This window comes from Pelmatolapia mariae, linkage group LG8 (genome assembly GCF_036321145.2).
Source record: "Pelmatolapia mariae isolate MD_Pm_ZW linkage group LG8, Pm_UMD_F_2, whole genome shotgun sequence".
NCBI lineage: Eukaryota > Metazoa > Chordata > Actinopteri > Cichliformes > Cichlidae > Pelmatolapia > Pelmatolapia mariae.
Window position 1 is genome coordinate 15782130 of NC_086234.1, and position 24262 is coordinate 15806391.

The window sequence follows — 24262 nt, forward strand, 5'->3', positions numbered from 1 at the left end:
AAATCTTAACAAATATGACTAGTTACTTTTTCTTGCTGATGTAGACAACATTCCAACAATTAAAAGTTAATCTTAGATGAAGTTTATGTAAAACAGCATGCCATAAAAAGCTGTATAACTCCATCTCAGATCACTGCTTCCCTGGTTGGTCTGAGCCATACATCTTACATCTGAAGTCATTCTCTTTTGGGTTTGGGAGAGTGAGGGCACAGATTTAACATGAGCGTACTTACTTTGTGGAACTAACGCCAGACCTGGGGAAGACAAGATCACTGCAAAAGGAAACAGAGCTTTAAATTATGGACCTTAAAGGTCTTCATCTTCTAATTCTTTTGCTGCTGTTCCAGGGAATTAAACTTGTTCAAGGTAGGTGTACACTCTTCATTTCAAGAAAGCACACTTTAAGTAAATAATACACTGGCAGTGAAATGTAAGGGGAAATAATTGATGTTTCTGTGCGATACAAGTGATTTTTTTCACCAAAACAGTACAACTACTGCTGTAGAATTTCTGTATGTGATTTCAGTTCTAAAATCCAAAACAAGTTAATACTTTTAACCACTACCTAAAATAAATGCTATAATTTGATGTAAAAAATCTCAGTTAACTGAACATAAACAAAAAGTACATTTCTAAAAATCTGAAAACATGTTGTGTACTTACAAAACTAAAATAATATCTTTTAAAAAGTACTGTATGTTTTTGGTTTTAATTTTTAGCAGTTTGGTCTAATCCAGTCTAATAACTTCAGTTCCTATTTATTTATAAATCACAACAACAGTTGCCTCAAGGTGCTTTATATCATGAGGTTAAGACCTCATATTAATACAAAGAAAACAAAAGAAACTCACAACAATGGAGATGTGGCAAAATCATATCATTATGAGCAAGAGGTTTGGTGTTGGTGGAAAAGAAAAATTCTCTTTTAACAGGAAGAAACCTTTGGGAGAACCAGGCTCAGGGCAGGATGGCCATCTACTCCAACCTGTTGGGGTGAGGGGAGAAAGAGAGCCACAGATTAATAATAACTGATAGTTAAATGCAGAGAGGTGTATAAACACACAGTGAGTGAGAAAGGTGACTGAAGAAGAAACACACAGTGCATCATGGGAAGCCCCGAGCAGCCTACACCTACTGCAGCACAACTAAGGGAGAATTCAGAGTCACCTGATCCAGCTTTAACTATATGCTTTATCAAACAGGAAAGTTTTAACTGTAATCTTGAAAGTAGAGAGGGTGTCTGTCAAATCCAAACAGGAAGCTGGTTCCACAGAAGAGGGGCCTGAAAACTGAAGGCTCTGCTTCCCATTCTACTTTTAAATACTCTAGGAACAACAAGTAAACCTTCAGTCTAAGAGCGAAGTGATCCAGGGTGATCTAATAAATTTAAATATTTTTAAACAACAACAGAGCAAACCTATTCTTAACTAAAACCAAACTGCAATCAAAACTAAATGATTAAACACAAATTTCATTTAAAAAAACAAAGCAGAATTAAAAGAGCTAGCTTTTCTGCTAAGTACACAGATTCAGTTAACGTTGTGCTAAATTAAAGTTTGATAATGAGTTTAAAACGATGGTCTCATAATCTCCTGGGTCATAAGTTGGACTGCTGAGGTGTTAATTAGTTATCTTTAAAACACCGACTCACATGTTTAAAGTTCAGAAGCTGCACACGGAGGAAGTAGCTCTCATAAACATAGTAACTCATTTGTGAAGAACACTATAAAACATGTTCATCTTACTTAAGAAACGTGGACTTTAAGCAATTAAATATCAGTTAACTGCCTGATGTCCATTTATTTTTATTTTTTTATATGTATATTTTGTAAATGATTTCTAACCAAATCTGTGCATGTGAAGCACACATGCTGTCCATTAAAAAAAGAAAGAAAGATATTTTTTCTCTCTACAGGAAGGTGTGGAAGTGATCAGTTTCAGTGCAACAATGGACAATGCATCGACATAGGTTGGAGGTGTGACGGAACGAAAGACTGCACAGATGATTCAGATGAGCTGAACTGTTGTAAGCATCGCAAACAATCACAGAAAAAATATCCTTTTAAGAAGTCAGACATAAGTTGGTACATGTGCTCTCGCTAATGTAACAAAAATAAAACAAAAAGAAGAGTTGTAAAGAAATGTGAAGCCAAGCATAAACTGTATGACTTTTTTTGTATCCTAAACAACTGTTTTGCTCCTTTTGTTGCAGCACCTCCATCGTGCACTTCACAGGAATTTAAATGTGTGACAAGCGGCGAATGCATCCCATCGGGATTTGTCTGCGATGGGGAGGAGGACTGCATCGACGGCTCAGATGAGCAAAGAGCCTGCGGTATGCAGAATGAATGCTTGAACGTGGTGTCAAGGAACAGAGAAATGAACAAACACTTTTGTGTTCTGAAAACTGACATAATCACAAAACACAAAAATGTCTGCTTGTAATGAAGTAATGAAGAGTCAAACTCGGTGGCCTCTAAAGGTATTGTTCATAATTTCAAAAGGAGCAGAAACTAAACAAAATGAATAAAAGTTAATCTGTAAAAGAAGCTATCTGACCTCACTAAGTATTTTAAGTATCTAATTTTAAAACTTAGGTCTTCCAATATTCATGAATTTAAAGTTAACACTGTGCTTTATTCATAACACAAAACCGTTATAACAGTCAATCTACCTTATGAACTATTTCTTTTGTAAGGTCTGTGTTTGGCTTTCAGTGTGGCAAAGACTTATTGAACCAAGAAGCAATTCTATAATCACATTATGCTCCTTGTTACAAGTCTAATTCTCCCACAAAGTGGATTTTTGAAACAAGCCTAGCTTCATGTTTTTGGTTCAGGCGGACGGACCTGCAGCTCAAACCAGTTCACCTGCCGGGAGGGCCAGTGTATCCCCAGCAAGTACAGATGTGACCACGTAAAGGACTGCGTGGACAACTCTGATGAGAATAACTGCAGTAAGAGTTTTAGATCTAGATGTAACCGGCCATGGTTACTTTACTAGACGATAGTATTCTAATTCTAATGGAGGAACTACTTGTTGTTTGCAGACTATCCACAATGCCCTGAGAAGACCTGTGCCAACGGGGCCTGTTACAACAACTCACAGCACTGCAATGGGCTAGAAGACTGCAGAGATGGCTCTGATGAATTCAACTGTAGTGAGTAGATAACGCTTCTACTCTTCTTGTTTTCAACTCGCATTTGGAGCTACTGCAAGATATCAGACCAAAATATAAACTGTACACAAAATCTTAAAGTGAAAACACTACATCGAGATGAAGAAAATCCGCTTTTTGGGATTTCCTTACCTGGATGATTGAGCATGAATCAAGACCTTTACAATATCATACTCTTATTTTGGTACTTGAAAATAAACTGTAGCCCTTTAAAAAAGCCGTTGTAGAGATCTACACTTTGTTAATAGAAATGTCAATGTTGTTTCTTTTGTACAAAAGTGTGTTTTCCACAAAAGAAGGAAAAAAAATAGAGTTATGTATCTCAAAATTTCAAGTTATGTCTGAGCAAGTCAGACTTTCAACATACCGAACTCAAGATTTCCACCTACTATGTCAATCCAAACTTTGCAATATGTAACTTGAACTTTTGAGATTGACAACTTAAAATTCTGGGTTAGTGAGTCAGAATTTTAAGATACCAATCTGAAATTTAAACTCACCAACAGGAGAAAACTATTTTTCAGTTGTGGAAACTAGCTTCCATTGTCTTGTCTGCACCTTTAAAATTCAACACTTTTCTTACCTACCTTACCTTTACTTGTCTTAAGGTGCTGAGCACAGCTAAGTCAAAATTTCAAGTTACATTTCTCAAAAGTTTGACTCACTAAATATCTCAAAACTTCAGGTTAATTGTGAGCAAGTCAAACTTTTGACATACTTAACTCAGAATTTCAAGATACTTGAGATACCAACCTGATGTTGGGCCTCATGGACGGCAAAAAAAATTCTTCAGTAGCAGAAATAGGCTTCTGTAGTCTCTTCTGCGTCTAATTTAACTAAAATTCTAATAAATTTATGTATATTTATACTTTTTCTATTAATTATATTTTTAAAGTATGCTATTACCTAAATTTTATTAGTGTTCTCCTGTTGTATAAACATAGCAAAAAGCCATTTCCAGACGCCATATTTGTTTGGCCTCTAATGGTGGGTCCTGCATGGGGTGTTAAGATGATGCATGAAATGATGTTGTGCAGCAACATTGCAGAATGTTTTCATCCCAGTTGCTTAAAGAACATATTCACAAAATGGTTGTCATTTTAGTTCATTTTTATTATTTTTATTTATTATTTTTATATTATATATTTTGATAGCTATGCTGAACTCCTAATTAGCCAGTTTTATTCTGCATAATGGCTACGAAGTATTTAAATTTTATTTGGTTTACAGGTAATGATAGCCCAGCTATGCATTATTATAGTTTAGCAGTCTATGGTGCCAGAGAGCAGTAAAGTCTCAACCTTTGTACCTCTGGATCTTTATCAGTCTGGACTCCTCGTGATTTTGATGAACCTAAATTGAGATCTATTCACTTGTTACTTTAGTTTTTGTGGGTCATAACTCATTTTAATAATTAACATATTGCTGGACCTCTTGTAAATCCAGTCTCTGTTTTATTTTCAGCAACTCAGCATTGCCCCATCCACCAGTTCCAATGTGCAAATGGCTTCTGTATCCCGATGTCACTTGTGTGTGACCACTGGGATGACTGTGGGGATGACAGTGATGAGCAAAACTGTGGTAAGGGTGAATGAGACCGAACACACATGCTAGCTAATTATGAGGCTCTTTTACATTATAAATTATGTTTAGTAAGCACAGGCTGCCATTTAACTTACTGGTTGTCTAGATTACCAGAGCTGCAGTGGCAACCAGTTCACTTGTGCCAGTGGCCGTTGCATTCCTCAGCAGTGGGTGTGTGACAAGTTCAATGACTGTGGGGACTACAGTGATGAGAGAGGATGTGGTGAGAAAACTTGACTGATTTACTAATATGTGACATTGTTTATGACTTTCAATGAAAGAATTTTTAAAAAGGTCATGAAAATGTCAAGATTAGTTTAACTATTAGATGTATTAGAAGGTTCACTGAGTTTTGAAATCACTCTTCAAGAGTTAAAGCTCAAATTATACCATCACAATAAATCAAAAAGATTTTTTTCCTCAAAACAACATGAAAGAATGTTTGCATATTTTTAACATAATTATACGTCTTTCGATGTTTTTCAGATAGTAACTCCAGAGACTGTTACCCTGGTGAGTGGGGATGCCCAGGCTCGACCATGTGCATACCAGTAGGAAACGTGTGTGATGACAAGCCTGACTGTCCTGGAGGCACAGATGAGACCAACACCACTGCACAGCAAACCTGCGGTAAGCCTCACGTGTACAAGTCCCGCACTAAGAATTCTACCATTTATGATAATATCATGTCACACCTGCCTTTAAAATCTAAAAAACAAACAAATGAGATGAATCTGAAGGAATTGAAGTGATCGAGATCTTGTCGAGTGTAGAATGTCTCACGTTTTCAGAACCGTGATTTGGTAAATTTGGGTGTAAGGGCTTTAGATATAGTGTCGAGTAATCACAAATGTTTACCAGATGTCAGCTGCTCAGATACTATAATCATAACTTTTGCATTCCTTATCACTGCCTTAACACACACTTGGTTTAATATTAACTTTTTGCAGGTCATTTTCAGGCCTATAAAGCTTATTACGATACCAATAATGTCCTGGCATTCAGGCTTCTTAGAATAGGATTAATTTTACAATTTAACCGTTGTCTACATTTGTCCATGATGTTCATTTGTGTGATGTTGACTCACAGGCCTGGAAAGGTGCTCAGCCTTGAGCTGTGAGTTCTACTGCCACCCATCTCCTCAGGGTGGTGCATGCTACTGCCCTGATGGCTTCATTGTAGCCAATGACAGTCGGTCGTGTGTAGGTGAGTGCTTTTATATATTTTTTTCCCCTAAAAACATAATCTCTATGTGTGGCAGTGTTAAAAATTGAATCAGACATCGACAGCACACACAGTTTTAGGAACTTGTGTTTTGCATCCTGTCTGGAAAAAGCACAGAGCTTTGAGGAAGCATAAACTGTGTAATTTCAATGCGTTCTAGCTGCAAATCATTTGTATAGACCCTTACTATAATGTCCCTCACATTATACATCCAAAACATGGCTGTTTGTTCTATTGCCCAGACTATAATGACTGTCAGATCTGGGGCATCTGTGACCAGTTGTGTGAGGATCGCCCTGGCACACACCACTGCAGCTGTGCTGATGGATACGTCTTGGAGCAAGGTCATGTTTGCAGAGCCAATGTGTCAGGTACAGAGAGCGCACACGTCATGGTACCTGTGTTTAATTTTTGTGTTTAAAAGATGAGAGTGAAATGATTAAATTAAAAAGACATTATTGTTCACAGTCCAGCTGAGTGACAACGATCTTCAAATATCATTCTTTTCATCTTATTTTGTTTGCAATTCTATCAAATGTTAAATTTTCTAGTGTCTGTTATTTGTGTTTGTCAGCTGGGCTGCCACAGCTAATTTTCACCAATGGGGGTGATGTGATGATAGCCGATCTACACGGGCGCATTGTCAGGATTCTGGTGCCATCCCAGGGCAAAGGTTTAGCAGTAGCAGTCGCCTACAGCTGGCACAATGACAAAGTCTTCTGGAGTGATACTTATACCAAAAAAGTCAGTTTGAATTTAATGTCTGATGAAGTTCTTGATTATGTTTTATTGTTATTTTTTTATACAACAAACATTAATCCAAAACTTTGAAATTCTTTTGCCAGGTTTATTCCGCCAACTATTACGGAGGCGACATTAAGGCAATTCTGAATAATTCGGTTCACAGCGTCCAGAATATTGCAGTAGACTGGATCAACCTCAAACTTTATGTACTGGAGGCCAGGGTGGAGCGCATTGATGTGTGTGACTTTAATGGAGGAAATCGAGTGACGCTGGTGGCTGAAAACCTGCGGACTCCTCATGGCCTCGCCCTGGACCCAACAGTAGGGTGAGTTTGAATAAATGACGTGGTTTTATAATCACAAAAAGATTGAAATATGAGTTTAGGTTTGGGCATTGGTTTTTGAATTTTTCATCTACAAATTCAGTGTCAGGACAAAAAAAGTTTTATAAACATCATAATTTTGTGAGTTAAAGATAATTTGAGTGTAAAAGATTGGATGTCCAAGAGTCTTTGAGTTCACCTGAGTTTAGCTCATATAACTCATATAACATCCTTTTACAATTTTTTTTGGTTTGTAGCTACATGTTCTTCACAGACATGGGTGGTAACAATGTGCAGTCTAAGCTCGAACGTGCCTTCATGGATGGCAGCAATCGTTTTGAGCTAGTAAAGAGCAGGCTCGGCACACCAACAGGAATTACCCTTGATATCATCACCCAGAGGGTCTACTGGTCTGACAGCCACTTTGACACAGTGGAGACTGTCACATACAGCGGTTTGGACAGGTAAAGGTTACATTAGAAATAAATTGTTGACATCCTTCAGTTGTATCCTCCTTGATGTTCTTTCTAAGGCGTACTTGTTTCACATAGAAAATTAGTCCTCAATGGTGGAACACAGTCGCCGCATCCTTTTGGAATTGCTTTATTTGAAAACTACGTATTCTTCACTGACTGGAGCAAGATGGGTGTGATCAGATCAAATCGCTTCAATGGCAGCAACCCAACCCTCCTCTATCGTGCCGCAAACCGGCCAGGCCATGTTGTCGTCTCCCACCCTCTCATGCAGCCTCTGGGTAAGGAGATTCAGTCACAGTGAACACCCAGTCTGAGGAAAACAACTTTAAAAATGTCTGCTTTCCCTTGAATATAATGTAACAAGATGCCTCTTAATTTATGGTACTTATAAAAAAAATACAATACTAAAAATGTATTTCTCCAGATATCGTGAACTGCTTACTCAACTAAAAAAATCTACCAACTGTGTTGTGAACAAATTTTTATCTTAGCACAAAAAGAAAATTCTTTGTTATCTATAAGAGCTACATACTACACTGAGTGATGTCATAAAATGATGACATCTGTCTTGTAATGCAGTGAAGAACCCTTGTGGGAGAAACAATGGTGGCTGTGAACAAATTTGTGTCTTAAGTCACCGCACCGACAATGATGGTTTGGGCTTCCGCTGTAAGTGTCGCCATGGTTATGACCTCCATTCGGACCTTCGGTCCTGCTTCAGTAAGTTTATCTAATTTGTAAAATGACCTTACCCTTCTGTTATACACGTGTTTATATACGTGTTTCTGTTCTGGGTAAAAAAAATACTTAATGAAATGTATAATAATGTGCAGACAATTAAAAAAATTGCAATCATTTCTGGTAAGCTAACGGTGGGAATTTTAAGGGTTTTTTTTAATATATCATTTAAACATCATGTTTATGCGGTAATAAGCCCTGGCATTCACTTTTTGTGCAGAGGTGAAGGACTACTTGCTGGTGGCCTCCTCACTGGCGGTGCGGGGAATCCCACTGAATCTGTCCACGCAGGAGGACATCACTCTGCCCCTCACAGGCCTCGGGGCGTCTTTTTCTGGCTCTGCAGTGGAGTTTGACGGCAATGAGGGGGCTGTTTTCTACAACGACAGGTCCAAAGGCCTCATCTATAAGTCAAACCTCAATGGCAGTGGTGAGTTTTTGACTTGGGTAAAAAAAAAAAAAAAAGTACCACTAATGTTGCTGAGATTTATAACCTAACACTTGATGTTTAATCAAAGCGATCTCACTTAACTATTATATTTATGCAATCTCAGTTCAGCAGATTTTGACAGGCTACAGAGTGGGGTTAGTTGATGCCATGGCATATGACTGGACCTCAAAAGTTTTGTTTTGGACCACAAGCACCTACAAGTCAGTGGTAGCCTTCAGAGTCACAGACAAGTCCAGACGAGACATTGTGACGGGATTAGGGAACCCAATGGGAATTGCAGTGCATCCTAGTGCTGGGTGAGTTATCAGATTTATCACAAATAACTCCTGAAAGATACTTTGCCTGAGCAGGTCTTAGTTTGTAGAAACAGGAAGGAAATTAAACACAATAAATGGTAATTAATATTTTTTATTCAGATTTTTCTGATCATAGAAAAATGCTGTCTATTCAAACCACTTTTACTATACTCACTACTCTACACTACTACTTCCTAAACCACAACTATCACATGGGCCTCTGCCCTTTATATTCAGGATAACAATTGTCATTATTCACTGTAGTCTACTGCGTTACTTCACTAAACATTTCTCCACAGCTACTTGTTCTGGTCTGACTGGTATCGTCCAGCAGTAATAATGAGAGGCTTCACTGATGGCAGCAATGCTGTCCCTCTTGTCAACACAACACTGGGATGGCCATTTGGGCTTGCTGTTGACTATATGTAAGTATAGTGGTCAACTATGTCAGTTATGGGAATACCTGCTTGGTTCCATTTAAGGAATAATATACAGTATATAGTGTATGACTCGGTTACAATTCTTCTTTGTGGATTTCTCTTTGACAGGAATGACAGGCTGTACTGGGTCGATACCCTCCTTGATCAGATTGGCCACATTGATATTGAAGGAAGTGACAGACAGACATTTAGCAACATCGGCCAGATCACTCAGCCCTACTCTTTGACAGTTTATACAGGTTAATTCAACTGTACACTCATTCAGAATACTGCACAAAACACAAACACACCATACTCACCATAAGCAAGCTCTTAAAGAAACCAAAGTTAGCCTTATTATTGTTTGATTACCTTCTGGCTTCTACAGTATGCATCTATTCGATATTCCCCAATTCCAAAAATATGGAATTGGTAAATGGACTGGAACTTACATAGCACTTTTCTACTCAATTTAGTATTCAAAGTGCTTTCTACTGCAAGTCTCACTTACCCAATCAAATACAAAATCAAACAGTGCTTTTATCTATGCCCAAGCGCACATGCATTTCCACTCCAATGGATGCATCGGGACAAATCGGGGTTCAGTTTCTTGCTCAAGGATACTTTGACACATAGCTGGAGGATACAGGGACTGATTGATCCACTGACCTTGTGATTGGTAGCTGACCCACTCTACCAGCTTGTAACAACCACTAAATCACATTAATGTCTTTTAGTTATGTATACAACTGCTTGTAACGCAGCAATGTCTATCTTGTAGACTACCTGTATGTGTCTGATACAAGGACCAGCGCTATATTCGAGATGAGGAAGAGGGACGGTGGTGGGAACATTATGGTCAGACAAGGAATCACCGGCATCATGAATATCAAGGCCTATACAGCTGACCTCCACAGCAGTAAGTTTATCCAAAGAAAGACACTGGATTCTGGAAGGTGTTTAGAGGTGCAGTTTAGTGCTGTGGGACCAGGACTTTGGATTTTTGAGTGGCAGTGAGAAGTAAATGATCTTGCAGAACATTGCAGAACAATGAAGGAATTCTAGGTCAAGAAAACACATGAGCAGTGATAAAGCAATCTAGGACCCTACTGACTTCTTCTTTGTGATCCTTCTGACAGCCTTCAACAGCCGATGTAACATGCTGCCAAATGGACACTGCAGCCACTTCTGTTTTCCAACTCCCAACTTTGGTCGAGTGTGTGGCTGTCCGTATGGTATGAAACTTCAGTCAAATCAGAGGGACTGCATCAAGGACGATTCCGTTCCTCCACCTGACAACATCTGCGGGGACTACTCTTTCGAGTGCGACGAAGGACGTTGCAGACCTAACTCTGACCGCTGTGATGGGATTGTTGACTGCATAGATCAGACTGATGAGGCCAATTGCACAGATTCAGGTGAATGAAAAGAAAAATGCATATGCTTATGAGTTAGTGTAAGAAGATATTTTTAAGTAATCCAACTGATCGCCTCATTTATCTTTATCAGGAGCGACCTGCTCTCCGTACGCCTTCACCTGCAACAACAAGCATTGCATCTATGCCAATTGGCGCTGTGATGGCATGGATGACTGCGGAGACGGCTCCGATGAAATTAACTGTCCCACTCGTGTCCCTACCAGCTGTTCATCCGGCTACTTCACCTGCAACAACAACAGATGCATCTCTGCAACATGGGTGTGCGACGGTGAAAATGACTGTGGGGATGGCTCTGATGAGCACAACTGCAGTAAGCACAGATTTCACAAGTCTTCTTGAATTGCTGCACATACAGCTGTTATGTTATTACATATTAACATACATGTTTAAAAATAAATAAATAAATGAGCTATGTTTGTGACTGTCAGATTCAACCATCACCACATGCCCTCCAAACTACTTCTTGTGTCCCGATCATCGTTGCATCAGTAGCTTCTATGTTTGTGATGGAGACCAAGACTGCTTGGATGGCTCTGATGAGAAAGATTGTGGTACGTATCAGGAAAATCATCCATGTTTTAGAAATGTTTTTAGATCTTTGGAGCAACAGCGTATATTTAATGCAACTAGTTTGATGGCAGCAAAAAGCTGCAAGCCACTGATTGTAGTTGGCATATTGAACATATGTTTGCTGTTGTGCAATAAAAGTTTACTCGTCTTTTCTTTGTTTTCTGTCTCCTTTGTGCTTTAAGAGTTTTCCTGTTCCTCCTTTGAGTTTGCCTGTGCCAGTGGGGACCAGTGTGTCTATTCAAGTTATCGGTGTGATGGAGTGTTTGACTGCAGGGATCATTCTGATGAACAAGGCTGCCGTATGTTACCTGCACAGAATAATGTTTTGTATAATTACAGATTGGGAATTCCACTCTCTGCTCAAATTTATCAGAGAAAAGTCACTGAAGTTTTAATTAATTAATTATTTATTTTCTTTGACAACTCCAGCCACCCGAGGTCCAGGCCTCTGCCACGATGATGAGTTTCAGTGCCAGAGCGACGGTTTCTGCGTACCAGATGAGTGGGAGTGTGATGGTCACTCAGATTGCGAGGATGGGTCTGATGAACACAACTCCTGCCCACCTGTCACCTGTCGTTCCAACTACTTCCAATGCGCCAACAAGATATGCATCCCAATGAGTTGGTTGTGTGACGGCGAAAATGACTGCCGGGACATGAGTGATGAACTGAACTGCCCCACCCCTCCGTTTACTTGCCCCTCCGGACAGTGGCTGTGCCCGATCAGTGAGGTGTGCATCGACCAGGACAAGGTGTGTGACGGCCAAAGGGACTGTCCCAATGGAGCAGATGAGTCACCTATCTGCAGTGAGTTGAATGCATTGTGTATAACATTTAAATCTCTAAATGGACATAAAAAGAAAAGAAATTAAGGATAGCTAAACTGCTTTATATTACTTAAAAACTGGTTTAAGTAAGCCAAAAAGACAAATGTACTAGAATTTAAGACACAAATACATTATATTACTAATACATTATATTACTAACTCCTGTAGATGAAGATGACTGTTCACTCAGCAACGGGGGCTGCAGCGACGGTTGTGTTCAAGGCCCATTTGGGGCTGAGTGCACCTGTCCACCAGGATATCAGCTCCTCAATGACTCAAAGACCTGCGATGACATCAACGAGTGTCTGGTTCCTGGTTTCTGCAGCCAGCAGTGCTACAATGAGAGAGGAAGCTTCAGGTGCCACTGTTCTGATGGTTACCTCCTAGAGCCAGATGGACGGACCTGCAAAGCTACAAGTAAGCAACAAGCAACACAATACAGGAACTGTGTAACTTGTATAAAGATACTACAGGTCTTTCAGTGACCAACAAGCTCTTTTTCCATCTTTAGACCCAAGTGCAGCTGTACTTTTGCTTGCCAAACGTAGCCAGATCATTGCCAACCGAGTCAACATAATACCACCCCTGATGAGTCCAGTGATCACCGGTTTAAGCATTGTGACTGTAGACTTTGACAGTGTCACTTCCAAAATCTACTGGGCTGATACCACAGAGAAAAAGATATGGAGTGCCTACCAGAACGGCACTGACAAACAAGCGGTAAGGCAAATGGTCAAATGTAACAACAGAGTTTCTTGCTTTATAATCTGAACATTTAAATGAATGGTTTAATTTTGTGAGTGCTCAATATGTCCCTGTTGTTTTAGGTGTTCTCTTCTGGTCTGATGGTAACGGAGAGTATTGCTGTGGACTGGGTTGGTCGGAATCTGTATTGGACAGACTCTGTCATGGAGAACATTGAGGTTTCCACTCTGGATGGTCGTTATCGCAAGGTCCTCTTGAGTAAAAATATTACCAACCCCCGTGGATTGGCTTTGGACCCCCGTAACCAGTAAGTACACTCAAGTTACATGGATTTTATGCTAGTATTACATTATTGAATTTAATAGTTAAGCAAAAGGCCCTTTATAAATACATTTTCACCCTTTTTTACCATACTCAAGAAGTAATAAATCTTTGACCTCTCTGTCTTTCTCATTCATGCCAGTACCAACCTGATGTTCTGGTCAGACTGGGGCCAGAACCCCAGGATTGAGCAGGCCAGCATGGATGGAACCATGAGAAAAGTCATCGTCAGCACTAAGATCTACTGGCCCAATGGCTTGGCCCTGGACTACACCACACAAAGAGTCTACTTTGCAGACGCCTATCTCAGATATATTGACTACTGTGACTATGATGGAAACAATCGATATCAAGTTATGGCAAGTGATGTGGTAAGTTTAGTTTTTCCAGTTTTTCATTATAAGGAGGAAATATTTACTACCTGTTTAAAGTTTATACCCTTTTAATCCTTTTTAAACGCAATTTGGTGTCACTCCTTAACGCATGCATTAAAGCCAGGGGTGTTATCATGTCTGTTATTGGAGGTTACTGGCATAAACCATTCAAATACAATGAGTGTTACGTTTAAAATATAATCATTGTTCACAATAAGTTTTTATCCTTTGTGTGTCTAACACCAGGTTCTCCAGCACCCATATGGTATGACCATCTTTGAAGACACCATATACTGGTCAGAACATTATACCAGCAAGGTGATGAGTACCAACAAGTTCCATGGTGGCAACATCACTACTCACATGAACAATGTCTACCAGCCCATGGGCATTGTGATGGCTCATCCCATCAAACAGCCCACAGGTAGTTTTCAAATAAAAAACAAATCTTACTTGCATACTTGTAGCTTTGAGAAGTCTATTAAAATGTGTTGATGTCTATAAAAACTGAGTACATGTGTTTCACACACACACTACAGTTATGCTTTACTGTAATAGTAAAACAAAGTTTTTGCTAATTCACAGAGAATGTTCTTTTTTCCTTTCTATTGTGAACCCACTATAAAAGTAGAAATTTATATTGTAAATAGTGAATAAACAAGAACTTTCTGTCATGTAAATGTTTATCTATTACTTGGTTACTTTGGGGTAGTATGAATGGACATGGAGGAGGTCCTTATCAGGAAAAAAACAACCTAAAACATATGATAATACAGTTCAAAATTTATGTCCTCCATCACATTTTCCAAAGCAATCCAGTAGGACCAGATTGGAGTTTTTGGTGGGCCAATTCTGGTCCCCGGGGCCACAATTTTGATACCCTAAAGAAAATAAGCGGACCAAATCATGCCAGCAAAATGCTCCCAGAGGCACCAGATCCCTTCACTGTGAGCGTGGAAGGCTCAGCTTGTTCCTTTCATTTGTCATCTGTTTGCTCACTAAATTCTTCTTTTAATGTTACCAGTGTGATAGTTTGATGAATCCGATTTCAAGGCTAAAAGTGACTCTGTGCTTTTGTGTTTAGCCATCAACCCATGCAGCGAACACCTGTGCACTCAGCTGTGCCTGCTGTCAACACTGAGACCCAGGTACTACACCTGCCACTGCCAATCAGGTTGGAAGCTGGATGCTGACAAGCGCACCTGTGTTAAAGGTAATTTTGGTTTTACACCTCTGTCTGTCTCACTGTACACAGAATTTAACAGTGCTGAATATAAATCAGTGTCAGTAATGAGTTTTCTGCTCATGGTTAATATTAATTTTGTAAATGTTACGCTAAAAAAAAAATCTCTCCTACAACTGTGCATCATCCTTGTTCTTCTCCATTCATTTCTAGATGAGACTCCCTTCTTAATGGTGGTTAGGGATACTGTGATTTTTGGCATTCCCCTGGATCCCACAGACCCTTCCAACAATGCAATGACCCCAGTGTCTGGCATCAGCCAGGGGCGGGACATTGACTTTGATGATCAGGAGCAGTTTGTCTATTGGGTGCAGAGCACTGTGAGTGGAGGTCTTAAACTGAAGAGGCGGAGAGAGTTTTATAACATGCAATAAATTTGAGTGTGAAACATGCATAGATTCTAAGATGTCTTATTACAATCAATTCATTATATTAGGAAGGAAATTGTATTTCATTTTAAATTTGAATAAGTTTAAAACAGAAGAAAAATGAGATCAGTACACATCAATAGTACCTGCAGATTCTGAATAATTCTTTTAAATTAATTGTCTCTTTTGTTCTGATGCTAGGATTCGATTTGGAGAGTGAAAACCGACGGAACAAACAAAACTCAGTTTGCTCCAGCTGCTTTCATGGGCTCACCGGCTGGTCTGGCTTTTGACTGGATAGGCCGAATAATGTATTACACCAATCCCACTGCCAAAACCATTGAAGTAAGCATTATAGTGAGATACAGAATCATTTGATTATCAATTACTGATAAGATGCTGTCATACCTAGGCTCACTTGTACCTGCAAACAAGTAAACAACACCTGAATTAGAAGAGATCAGAAAACACCGGGGCAAAAACGATTAAATACAGAGCTTGTCATGATGTTGTGTTTAACTACCAAAAATACCCCAAATCAAATATACTCATTTCCTTTTTTTCCTGTTTTGTGGTATATTATTATTTTATTTTATTTGTATTATTATTATTTATATAGTTAATATATTTTCAAATTTTTGTTACTTGAAGAAGTTTAGTTTAGCAAATTATTACAACAACCTACAATTAAAAATGCTACGCATGGTTAACTTAGAGGTTTCATATCTTTTTGATAACAAATTAATTAAATGTAATTTTTTATAAAGTGACTGCTGAACAGTTGCTCAGTGCTAAAATTAACCTTTATTGTTTTAATCTGCAGATTATGATTTGTCTTTTGGTTTTTTGCATTTATTATTTATTTGGGGATTTGTTTGTTTTTTTAGTGGAAGTAAATAAAATACAATGTTGCACTTAGGTTATCCGTGTTGATGGAAGTAAGCATTACAGGAAGATCCTTATCACCTCTAACGGAAAACCAGAGGGAGTAGGAGAGCCTATTGGAATTGTGCTGGATCCAGCCCGAGGGTAAATCACATGTTCATAAAAATTAATAAATACATATAATTACCTTGATCGGTGCTATTTAGTTTGTATATATTATATGTAGACAATATACCAAGGACACAGTACACAGCACCCTCATTACCATTAAGAAGACAGTAGTTGGCTGGTGAATATGTTGGCAACATATTCCCCTCACTTTTGCTTCCTGTGACATATATAACCCAATTAAAACAGTAACTTAGTCCAAGATGTTATTTAACTAAATGTCTACATGATTTTTTTATTTCATAATATTAGAATATTTTTCCATTTTAGTGAAACTAACCTACCATTAGGAATTCTTAATGTAACCTTTTTAGCGTAAAATCTAAGAAATCTCAGTTTTTTGGACTTTAACATCCTGTTACCTATCAGCATTAGTGTGGCACCAGCAGCAAATCATGCGTATAGGTGTGACGTTTGACTGAATGGGAGGAGAAGTTGGCGGTATGACTCGCTGAGATCACATCACTTGTCATGTTTAACCTTTCCATCCACAGAAAGTTATTTTGGTCAGACAAGGGGTCAGACAGTGGAGTTCCTCCAAAGGTCGCCAGCGCTGACATGGATGGCAGCAACCTTGTGAACCTCTACACGGGCAACATGGCTAACATAGGGTTCATCACTGCCGACATCTCCACCATGAAACTGTACTGGGGCGTGGCTGGCACAGGGGTGGTGAGTACAAGTTAGCTGTTTAATATGTAGACTTTAACTAGAAATGTGATCACTCACTTTAATATTTTCTGTTCGTTCTTGTTTTCCCAGATTGAGTGTGGCACTATGGACGGGGCAAGCCGTGTGACGGTGGTCAGCGGTCTGTCCCATCCATGGGGGCTGACTATTTACCAAAATTACCTCTACTACACTGACCTGGACTATGAGGTCATTGAGAGGGTGGACAAGGACACTGGCGCCAATATGGTGGTGATGAGGAGTGGCATGTCTGGCCTCCATGGTCTCAAAGTGCATGCAAGAGACAGTATGTGAATCAAGTGTTTTTCAAATAACTACAGAAGTGTCCGTTCTTTGGGTTTTTGGTGTTTTCACGCAGACTGGTTAGATTATACAACAATTAATACCAGCCAGTGAATGAGGGAAGGATATTTAGGGCTAATTTTATTTCATTTTCTGAATCTAGCTTTTTGTCCTTTGCTCATAACATTTTCTTGTTTTTCACAAAAAGTAAATGATCTTTCATTTTGGGAGATTTCACTTGGTAGTAGAATATACAATACTGTTTATCTTTGTGTTTTTCTTTTCTCTGTACGTAGTACTATATTTTGGCCTTTTTTCTATTCTCTTACTTATTTTTTTATTTTTTTCAGTTTTCACTTTTTCTAATATATCTCTAATTCATTTTTTGTTCCTGTTCTTTGTGCTGCTGGAACGAGTGAATTTCCCCACTGTGGGATTAAATCAAGTCTACATCTATGTCTTTGTCTATGTTAAGATGCATTAAAGTCTAGGACTCCAACAAAGGGTGCGTCACCTCTGTGTTTGAGATAGATTGCGGAATACGAAGAAGACAAGTATTTGAGGATATTGGGAAGCAGGTTTAATTAAAAGAAAAAAAAGTCCAAACTTAGTTTATACGATCAAAGATTTTCTCCTGCTGAAAGTCACAGATTCGGCACAACACAAAAATAACTTGTATAATATCAGTCAAACCCTTTTCATGTCAGGAGATCTGGTATAAATTCTTATTCTCCAGTCAAATATGGGCATCCAGTAACGCTGGCCTTCACCACCCCATCTTTTCCACCTCAGACTCAGCAGGAACCACTAATGCCTGCAGCTCCAACAACGGGGGCTGTCCGCACCTCTGTTTGCCCAAACCCGACAATAAGAAGACCTGTGCCTGCACTACAGGGTTTCACCCATCTCCAGATGGCTCCAGCTGCCAAGAGTATGAATCTTTCGCCGTTGTCTCCACCCGCTCATATATCCGTGGCTTCCACGTAAACAGCTCTGACCACTCTGAAGCTATGGTGCCTGTTGGCGGATGTATGTTGGCTTCTTATTGTCTTGAAATATGAAGTTCAAACCTGTTTTCATATTATATAGCATAGATTATAATCATCAACTTTCCATTAACCCAAGTTCCTCTCTGATATTTTCTCAGCATCATATGTCATTCATGATAAGGTGGATGCCCACATTAAATCTGGCTATGTGTACTGGACTGAGAACAGCACCTACTCCACATACAAGGGTATTTTCAAAGCCAGAACTGATGGAGGGCATTACACCAGAGTGCTCCCTTCAGGAGTTGGCGTAAGAGGCATTCAGGGTCTGGCTGTTGACTGGATTGCAAGTATGTGGCAACATCCACCAACAATTTTATCCATCCACCTCCACTAGCATTAATGTAAAATGTAAAGAATCTACAAAAATAATGTAGAATTTCTCTATTTACCTTTTCAGATAACTTGTATTTCACCAATGCTCATAAAACCGAAACCTACCTGGAGGTGATGGCCATCAACACGACCTTCCGAATGATTCTCATTAAGTCCTCTGAGGATCAGCCCCGGGATGTGGCTGTCAGCCCTAAACTTCGCTACCTCTTTTGGACTGATGCTGGTCAGACACCAAAGATTGAGCGGGCCTTGCTGGATGGCACAAACCGCACAGTGTTGGCATCAGAGAGCTTAGCGTCACCTCGTGGCCTAACAGTTGATTACAGTAATAACTTCCTCTACTGGACAGATGATGTTCTTGATATGATCTCACGCATGGCCATAGACGGCACAGAGAGGCAGATTATCCGGTATGGGAGCCGGTATCCATCTCCAATGGGACTAGGTATATTAGGAAACTACATGCTGTGGGTGGATAAAAGGCTTGGAAAGCTCTTCCAAGCCAGTAAGGACCCAGCCAATACCGACCAGCCAGAGGTGAGCATTGAATTTGCTTGATTTAACATACAGTTGTAGTTTTAGCTGTCATCCTCTCCAGTGATAGCTTACAATAATATAAAATACAGGTAAACAGAAAATCCTCTTTTAAGAATCTGGAAATTAAATACATGTGATGACCTTTTTTTTTCTAGATAAAAAAAGAAATCAAAGGATTACTTACTTATTGAAATGGACAGTTTTTGGTTTACTAGCTTAATAGTTAAGCTATAATATAATATAATATAATAGTGCTCGTCAAATTTAGCTTGGGTACATAAGAACCGTTTTTCTGTCCGTAGTATTGTAAGAGAGAGTTTGGCATACTTTTTGTGATAGCAGTTGGAATTAGTTGTAGGCATTTAACAATCATTCTTCACTTGTGCTATGCCTATGCTATCTGACAAAAAAAATAACAACTTTTGGTGTTACCAGGTAATCCGAGACAATCTCGATGAGCTGATGGACGTCACCATCTTTGACGCACATGTCCAGCCTACATCTGCCAACCTGGTAGGATTTAACCCATGCCACGAAGACAACGGACGCTGCCAGCAGCTCTGCTTTGCCATTCCAGACAAGCAAGGACCTAAATGCGCTTGTGCCCACGGGACACTTCTTGGTAATGGAGTATCATGTGGTTATGAACCGGATGAGTTCTTAGTTTTCTCCACAGACTACACGCTAAATAGCCAGAGGTTAGACCCAACGGATCATAGTCTACCCTATCCAACTGTGACCTTGGGCTATGGCGTAATGGGCCTGGATTATGACTTCCGAGAGAAACGAATTTTCTTCACACAGTATGTCGGGATAGGTCGGAGCAGGATTGGCTACATCACCACAACATCTGCCACTAGCCCTCCTGTCACTATCATCTCAAGTGAGTTAAGCATTATCACTCTTCACATTCATCATTTCATTTTTCTCATTTGAGACTTTATTTAATTTCAAATCCTCTAAATGCTACTTAGATTTGGACGATCCAGAGGGTTTGGCATTTGACTGGATAAACAAGCGTCTTTACTTCACTGACTACTATAAACGTAATGTCCAGTCGATCGGAGTAGATGGAGGTAACCGGTCAATCATAGCCCCTGCAAACTGGCCCAAAGGCATCATTGTTGATCCATGCTATGGGTAAAAGCAAACTAATATTCTCAAATGTCCAAAGATTGAAGATGACTTTCAGATATTAAACATGCTATCAAGTATAGCTTTGAGCTCCCTCTTATTACTGTGTCTGATGCTTTTCGCTTTCCAGTTACTTATATTGGACTGACTGGGGATCTCCAGCTAAGATTGAGAGGGCAACACTGGGTGGAAACTTCCGGACTGTCATCATCAGCACTGGCCTGACATCACCCAACGGACTGTCTATAGACTATGAGGAGAGGATGCTCTACTGGGCCGATGTTTCACTGTATGTCCAGTTATTCTGATACAAATTAAAAATTAGGAGAGAGACAGATTATCCAGCAGATTTTCTTTTCTTTTTTAAATTTCTTTCTACAGAGACAAGATTGAGCGGTCCACCCTGACTGGTGAGAATCGAGAAGTGATCATGCAAGGGCTCAAGTATCCATTTGGTATGACTATCTACAAGCAGGATATCTTCTGGACCGACTGGACTGAAAGAGGTGTCTTTAGGGCTAGTAAGAATGATGGCTCTGGCTTTACAGTGCTAGCCCAGAATCTGGAGTACCTACCAAAAGACATTCACATTCATGCTGAATCAAAGCAGGAGAATTGCTCCAGCTTCTGTCAGCAGTTCAACGGTGGCTGCAGTCATGTCTGTGTTTCTGGTAAGAGCAGGTTTTCTGATGCACAAAAAGGCACCAAATCCCACCTTAAGTTGTGTAATAGACAACAGGAAAAAGACAGCAAATATACAAGGAATCTTACCTCAGTTATCTGTGTTACTTGTGGTTTTTCAGGTCCCGTTGGCCCTGAGTGCCAGTGTCCTCATGAGGGGAACTGGTATCTGGCAAACAATGGCAAAGACTGTATACAAGACACGGGGAAACGCTGTCAGGCAGATCAGTTTACTTGTCTCAATGGTAACTGTATCTTAGCACGCTGGAAGTGTGATGGCCGCAATGACTGCCACGATAACAGTGATGAGCTCGAGAGAGTTTGTGGTGAGAAATCCAGAAATTTTTTTCAAAATTTCTTATTTAAACAGACAAACTTAGCCAGCCAAGAAGCAAACAGCTATACCAACATCTGCAAAAGCCTTCATGTTTTCTTTTAACCCTTCCCCAGCCTTCCACACTTGCTTAGCCACGGACTTCACCTGCAACAATGGGCGCTGCGTCCCACTCAGCTACACCTGTGACTACACAAACGACTGTGGTGACAACAGTGATGAACAGGGCTGCCCCTTCCCCACATGTAACCCTGCTACCGAGTTCACCTGCGCTAACGGACGCTGCATCAGCGCAACTTTTGTCTGTGATGGCTATAATGACTGTCGGGACAACGCTACCTCTGACGAAATCAACTGCCGTGAGTAATGACGAGACTAATTGTTGAGCTTAATATTTGATTATGTTAGACAATGAGATGGTTACTGCAAACACAGAAAAAAATTTAAAAAAGATGAGATTGAAGTCACTGTTTTCTCCATCTGTTCCTCCCCAGAAACTAAAGTTGGACAATTTCAAGTCAAATACTGTGCCCGTATTCACACCTAAAATGATTCTATATTGCTAAATAATAATGTTATAAATAATGTTACGTATGTAGTGTCAAAAGGCTGCCAGTGGCCTTGGGTGAATGATCCGATCTGGTGTCTTTCCAACGTCTCTCCAGCTGATCGTACATGTCCCAATGGCCAGATCAAGTGTGACAACACCAACATCTGCATCTACCCTGGAAACCTATGTGACGGCTTTAACAACTGTGGAGACAACAGTGATGAGAATCCTCTCTTCTGTGGTGAGCTGAGTCAAAGAATGTATAAAGCTTCAGCTAATTTGGACTGCACATCAATAAAGATGTAAATCTATGCAAACTTGCGCTTATGTGTGTTACAGCGGGGCGTACATGTGCTCCCGATCAGTTCCGTTGTGATGTAGGAAAGTGTATCCCTCAGACTTGGGTATGTGACTTCATCAACGACTGCACTGATGGGACAGATGAACCTGCCTCTTGTGGTGAGTGCTCAACATTAGTGCAGCTAATAGGTAATTTAAATTCAAAGACTTTTATACTTTAGGTTTGATGTGAGTTTCTATAGTGACTCGTGTTTTGCATAAGGAGGACACACTTGTATGAAGCAAGCCAGCCCTTTTTTTCTCTTTCAGTTCACACTTCCCAACATCATTAAAATATGATTCTGTGTTTTCTACTGTGCAGAAGATATAATCAGAACATGCAGTCCGGACCATTTCACTTGTACCAATGGGAACTGCGTCCCTGAGTCACTGGTGTGCGATGGCAACAATGACTGCTGGGACAACAGTGACGAGGCTCCTGAGCTGGAGTGTGGTGAGACACCAGTTAGATATGTCGGCATTATTTGTGCAGCGTTAGGCTGCTCGATATTTTTGACTCGTTTTTATCATCTCAGGTTAGCATTCTCATACACTTTCATCAATTTTGCTTTTTAATATCATATTGTCACCTGGAGGCCAACGAACCTGTAGTTCTGACCAGTTCACCTGTCCGACCTGGTACCCGGGGCATCCACGCTGTGTGCCTTTAAGCTTTGTGTGTGATGGGGAGAAAGACTGTGCCAATGCAGCTGATGAGCTCCAGAACTGTCCCAACCGGACCTGCCACATGAATGAGTTTGCCTGCGCCAACGGGCTTTGCATCCTCATCCCCTTCCAGTAAGTGTGGCACATGTGTGATTGAATAAAAGTAGAGATGCGTTTACTGGTCTTGAGACAAATTCTCTTGTCAGGCAAGTAATTAATCACTACTCTTCTGTAGCTGTGATCGCGTGAATGACTGCGGAGATGGCAGCGATGAGTTGGGCTGTACGTATGATACCTGCAGCAGCAACCAGTTCACCTGTAGTAATGGAGCCTGCATCTACTCTTTCTACATCTGCGACGGGCAGAACGACTGTTTGGATGGTTCGGACGAGGCGGACAGCTTGTGCCTCACGCCTCAGCCCACCTGCTCTCCTCAGCAGTACATGTGCAAGTCGGGAGAGTGCATCGATTCCAATAAGGTGTGCAACGGACAGAAGGACTGTCAGGACGACAGTGATGAAAAAGGCTGCGGTAAGAGGCAAAAAAATATGGGAAACTGTGGGACATTTTTGATAGAATTTATGAACTGTATTTCCTTGTCACACAGCATCTAAAAGAAACTGTGGTTGCACAAATCTTCACATGCATATGGTTAAAGTATATATAATGAAGAAAGATAAGGTGTCACAAAAAGTATATTTGTCAATCAGACCAAGCCTATGTGCTTTCATATTTTATGAAAATGTTTGCTTTTATAAATATATGTATATTTATACAGGTTTCTTTGTGCTACATATTATAAATACTGATGATTTATTCTGAAAAGATGGAGTATGTAATGAGACGTATTTGTCTGTCTGTCTGTCTGTTTGTTAGCAGTCCAACATCCACAGTTTTCAAGATACACATTTTCAGATTTTGTGACAGTAGACACAAAAGACAGCTCAGGATGATTTAATTTTGGTGAAAATCAGAGGTCACGTCAAATATGAATATCTGTGAAAATGTTTTATGGATTGTCCTTAAACTTGACATCAATATAGAAGGCCTTGGGGGACATGAGTACCTGGGTTGGCTAAGCAGGCCAGTCTTGACCTTCAATGTTTGCACCAAAAGTCAATTTAAATTTAATCGATTTTTTTTTTTTACAGTTTATAGAAACCAAAGGTTTCAGTCAATCACCTCCAATCACCTCCAATCATGTGGGTAAAGATAATAAAATACACAATTTTAGTACGCAATACTTTAAAGTCATGAGTCAAAGGTCAGGGTGACACAAATGAGGAAAAAGGCTCATTTGAGATTCCATTGGATAATCTCCACATTTTAAAG

General features: G+C 39.9%; 1 protein-coding gene across 1 annotated transcript in view; it reads left to right on the forward strand.

Annotated features, from left to right (window-relative positions):
• Window positions 1–299: 299 nt before the first annotated feature.
• lrp2b (low density lipoprotein receptor-related protein 2b) overlaps window positions 300–24262 on the forward strand; it is a 41818-nt gene continuing 17855 nt past the window's right edge. The window contains exons 1-50 of the mRNA XM_063482010.1: window positions 300–366; window positions 1916–2026; window positions 2213–2335; window positions 2840–2956; window positions 3050–3160; window positions 4643–4759; window positions 4869–4985; window positions 5249–5392; window positions 5852–5968; window positions 6229–6357; window positions 6561–6730; window positions 6832–7055; window positions 7310–7516; window positions 7604–7806; window positions 8108–8248; window positions 8487–8696; window positions 8821–9013; window positions 9313–9438; window positions 9562–9692; window positions 10214–10351; window positions 10572–10850; window positions 10942–11181; window positions 11300–11422; window positions 11624–11740; window positions 11871–12248; window positions 12437–12685; window positions 12780–12988; window positions 13096–13280; window positions 13437–13665; window positions 13915–14092; window positions 14753–14881; window positions 15065–15231; window positions 15481–15624; window positions 16199–16308; window positions 16827–17004; window positions 17095–17308; window positions 18097–18333; window positions 18452–18643; window positions 18754–19226; window positions 19662–20109; window positions 20201–20366; window positions 20491–20649; window positions 20742–21031; window positions 21164–21367; window positions 21492–21734; window positions 22041–22166; window positions 22265–22384; window positions 22587–22718; window positions 22861–23062; window positions 23166–23461. Of these exons, the coding sequence (XP_063338080.1) occupies window positions 300–366; window positions 1916–2026; window positions 2213–2335; window positions 2840–2956; window positions 3050–3160; window positions 4643–4759; window positions 4869–4985; window positions 5249–5392; window positions 5852–5968; window positions 6229–6357; window positions 6561–6730; window positions 6832–7055; window positions 7310–7516; window positions 7604–7806; window positions 8108–8248; window positions 8487–8696; window positions 8821–9013; window positions 9313–9438; window positions 9562–9692; window positions 10214–10351; window positions 10572–10850; window positions 10942–11181; window positions 11300–11422; window positions 11624–11740; window positions 11871–12248; window positions 12437–12685; window positions 12780–12988; window positions 13096–13280; window positions 13437–13665; window positions 13915–14092; window positions 14753–14881; window positions 15065–15231; window positions 15481–15624; window positions 16199–16308; window positions 16827–17004; window positions 17095–17308; window positions 18097–18333; window positions 18452–18643; window positions 18754–19226; window positions 19662–20109; window positions 20201–20366; window positions 20491–20649; window positions 20742–21031; window positions 21164–21367; window positions 21492–21734; window positions 22041–22166; window positions 22265–22384; window positions 22587–22718; window positions 22861–23062; window positions 23166–23461 (9313 nt within the window). The remainder of the gene's footprint in view (window positions 367–1915; window positions 2027–2212; window positions 2336–2839; window positions 2957–3049; window positions 3161–4642; window positions 4760–4868; window positions 4986–5248; window positions 5393–5851; window positions 5969–6228; window positions 6358–6560; window positions 6731–6831; window positions 7056–7309; window positions 7517–7603; window positions 7807–8107; window positions 8249–8486; window positions 8697–8820; window positions 9014–9312; window positions 9439–9561; window positions 9693–10213; window positions 10352–10571; window positions 10851–10941; window positions 11182–11299; window positions 11423–11623; window positions 11741–11870; window positions 12249–12436; window positions 12686–12779; window positions 12989–13095; window positions 13281–13436; window positions 13666–13914; window positions 14093–14752; window positions 14882–15064; window positions 15232–15480; window positions 15625–16198; window positions 16309–16826; window positions 17005–17094; window positions 17309–18096; window positions 18334–18451; window positions 18644–18753; window positions 19227–19661; window positions 20110–20200; window positions 20367–20490; window positions 20650–20741; window positions 21032–21163; window positions 21368–21491; window positions 21735–22040; window positions 22167–22264; window positions 22385–22586; window positions 22719–22860; window positions 23063–23165; window positions 23462–24262) is intronic.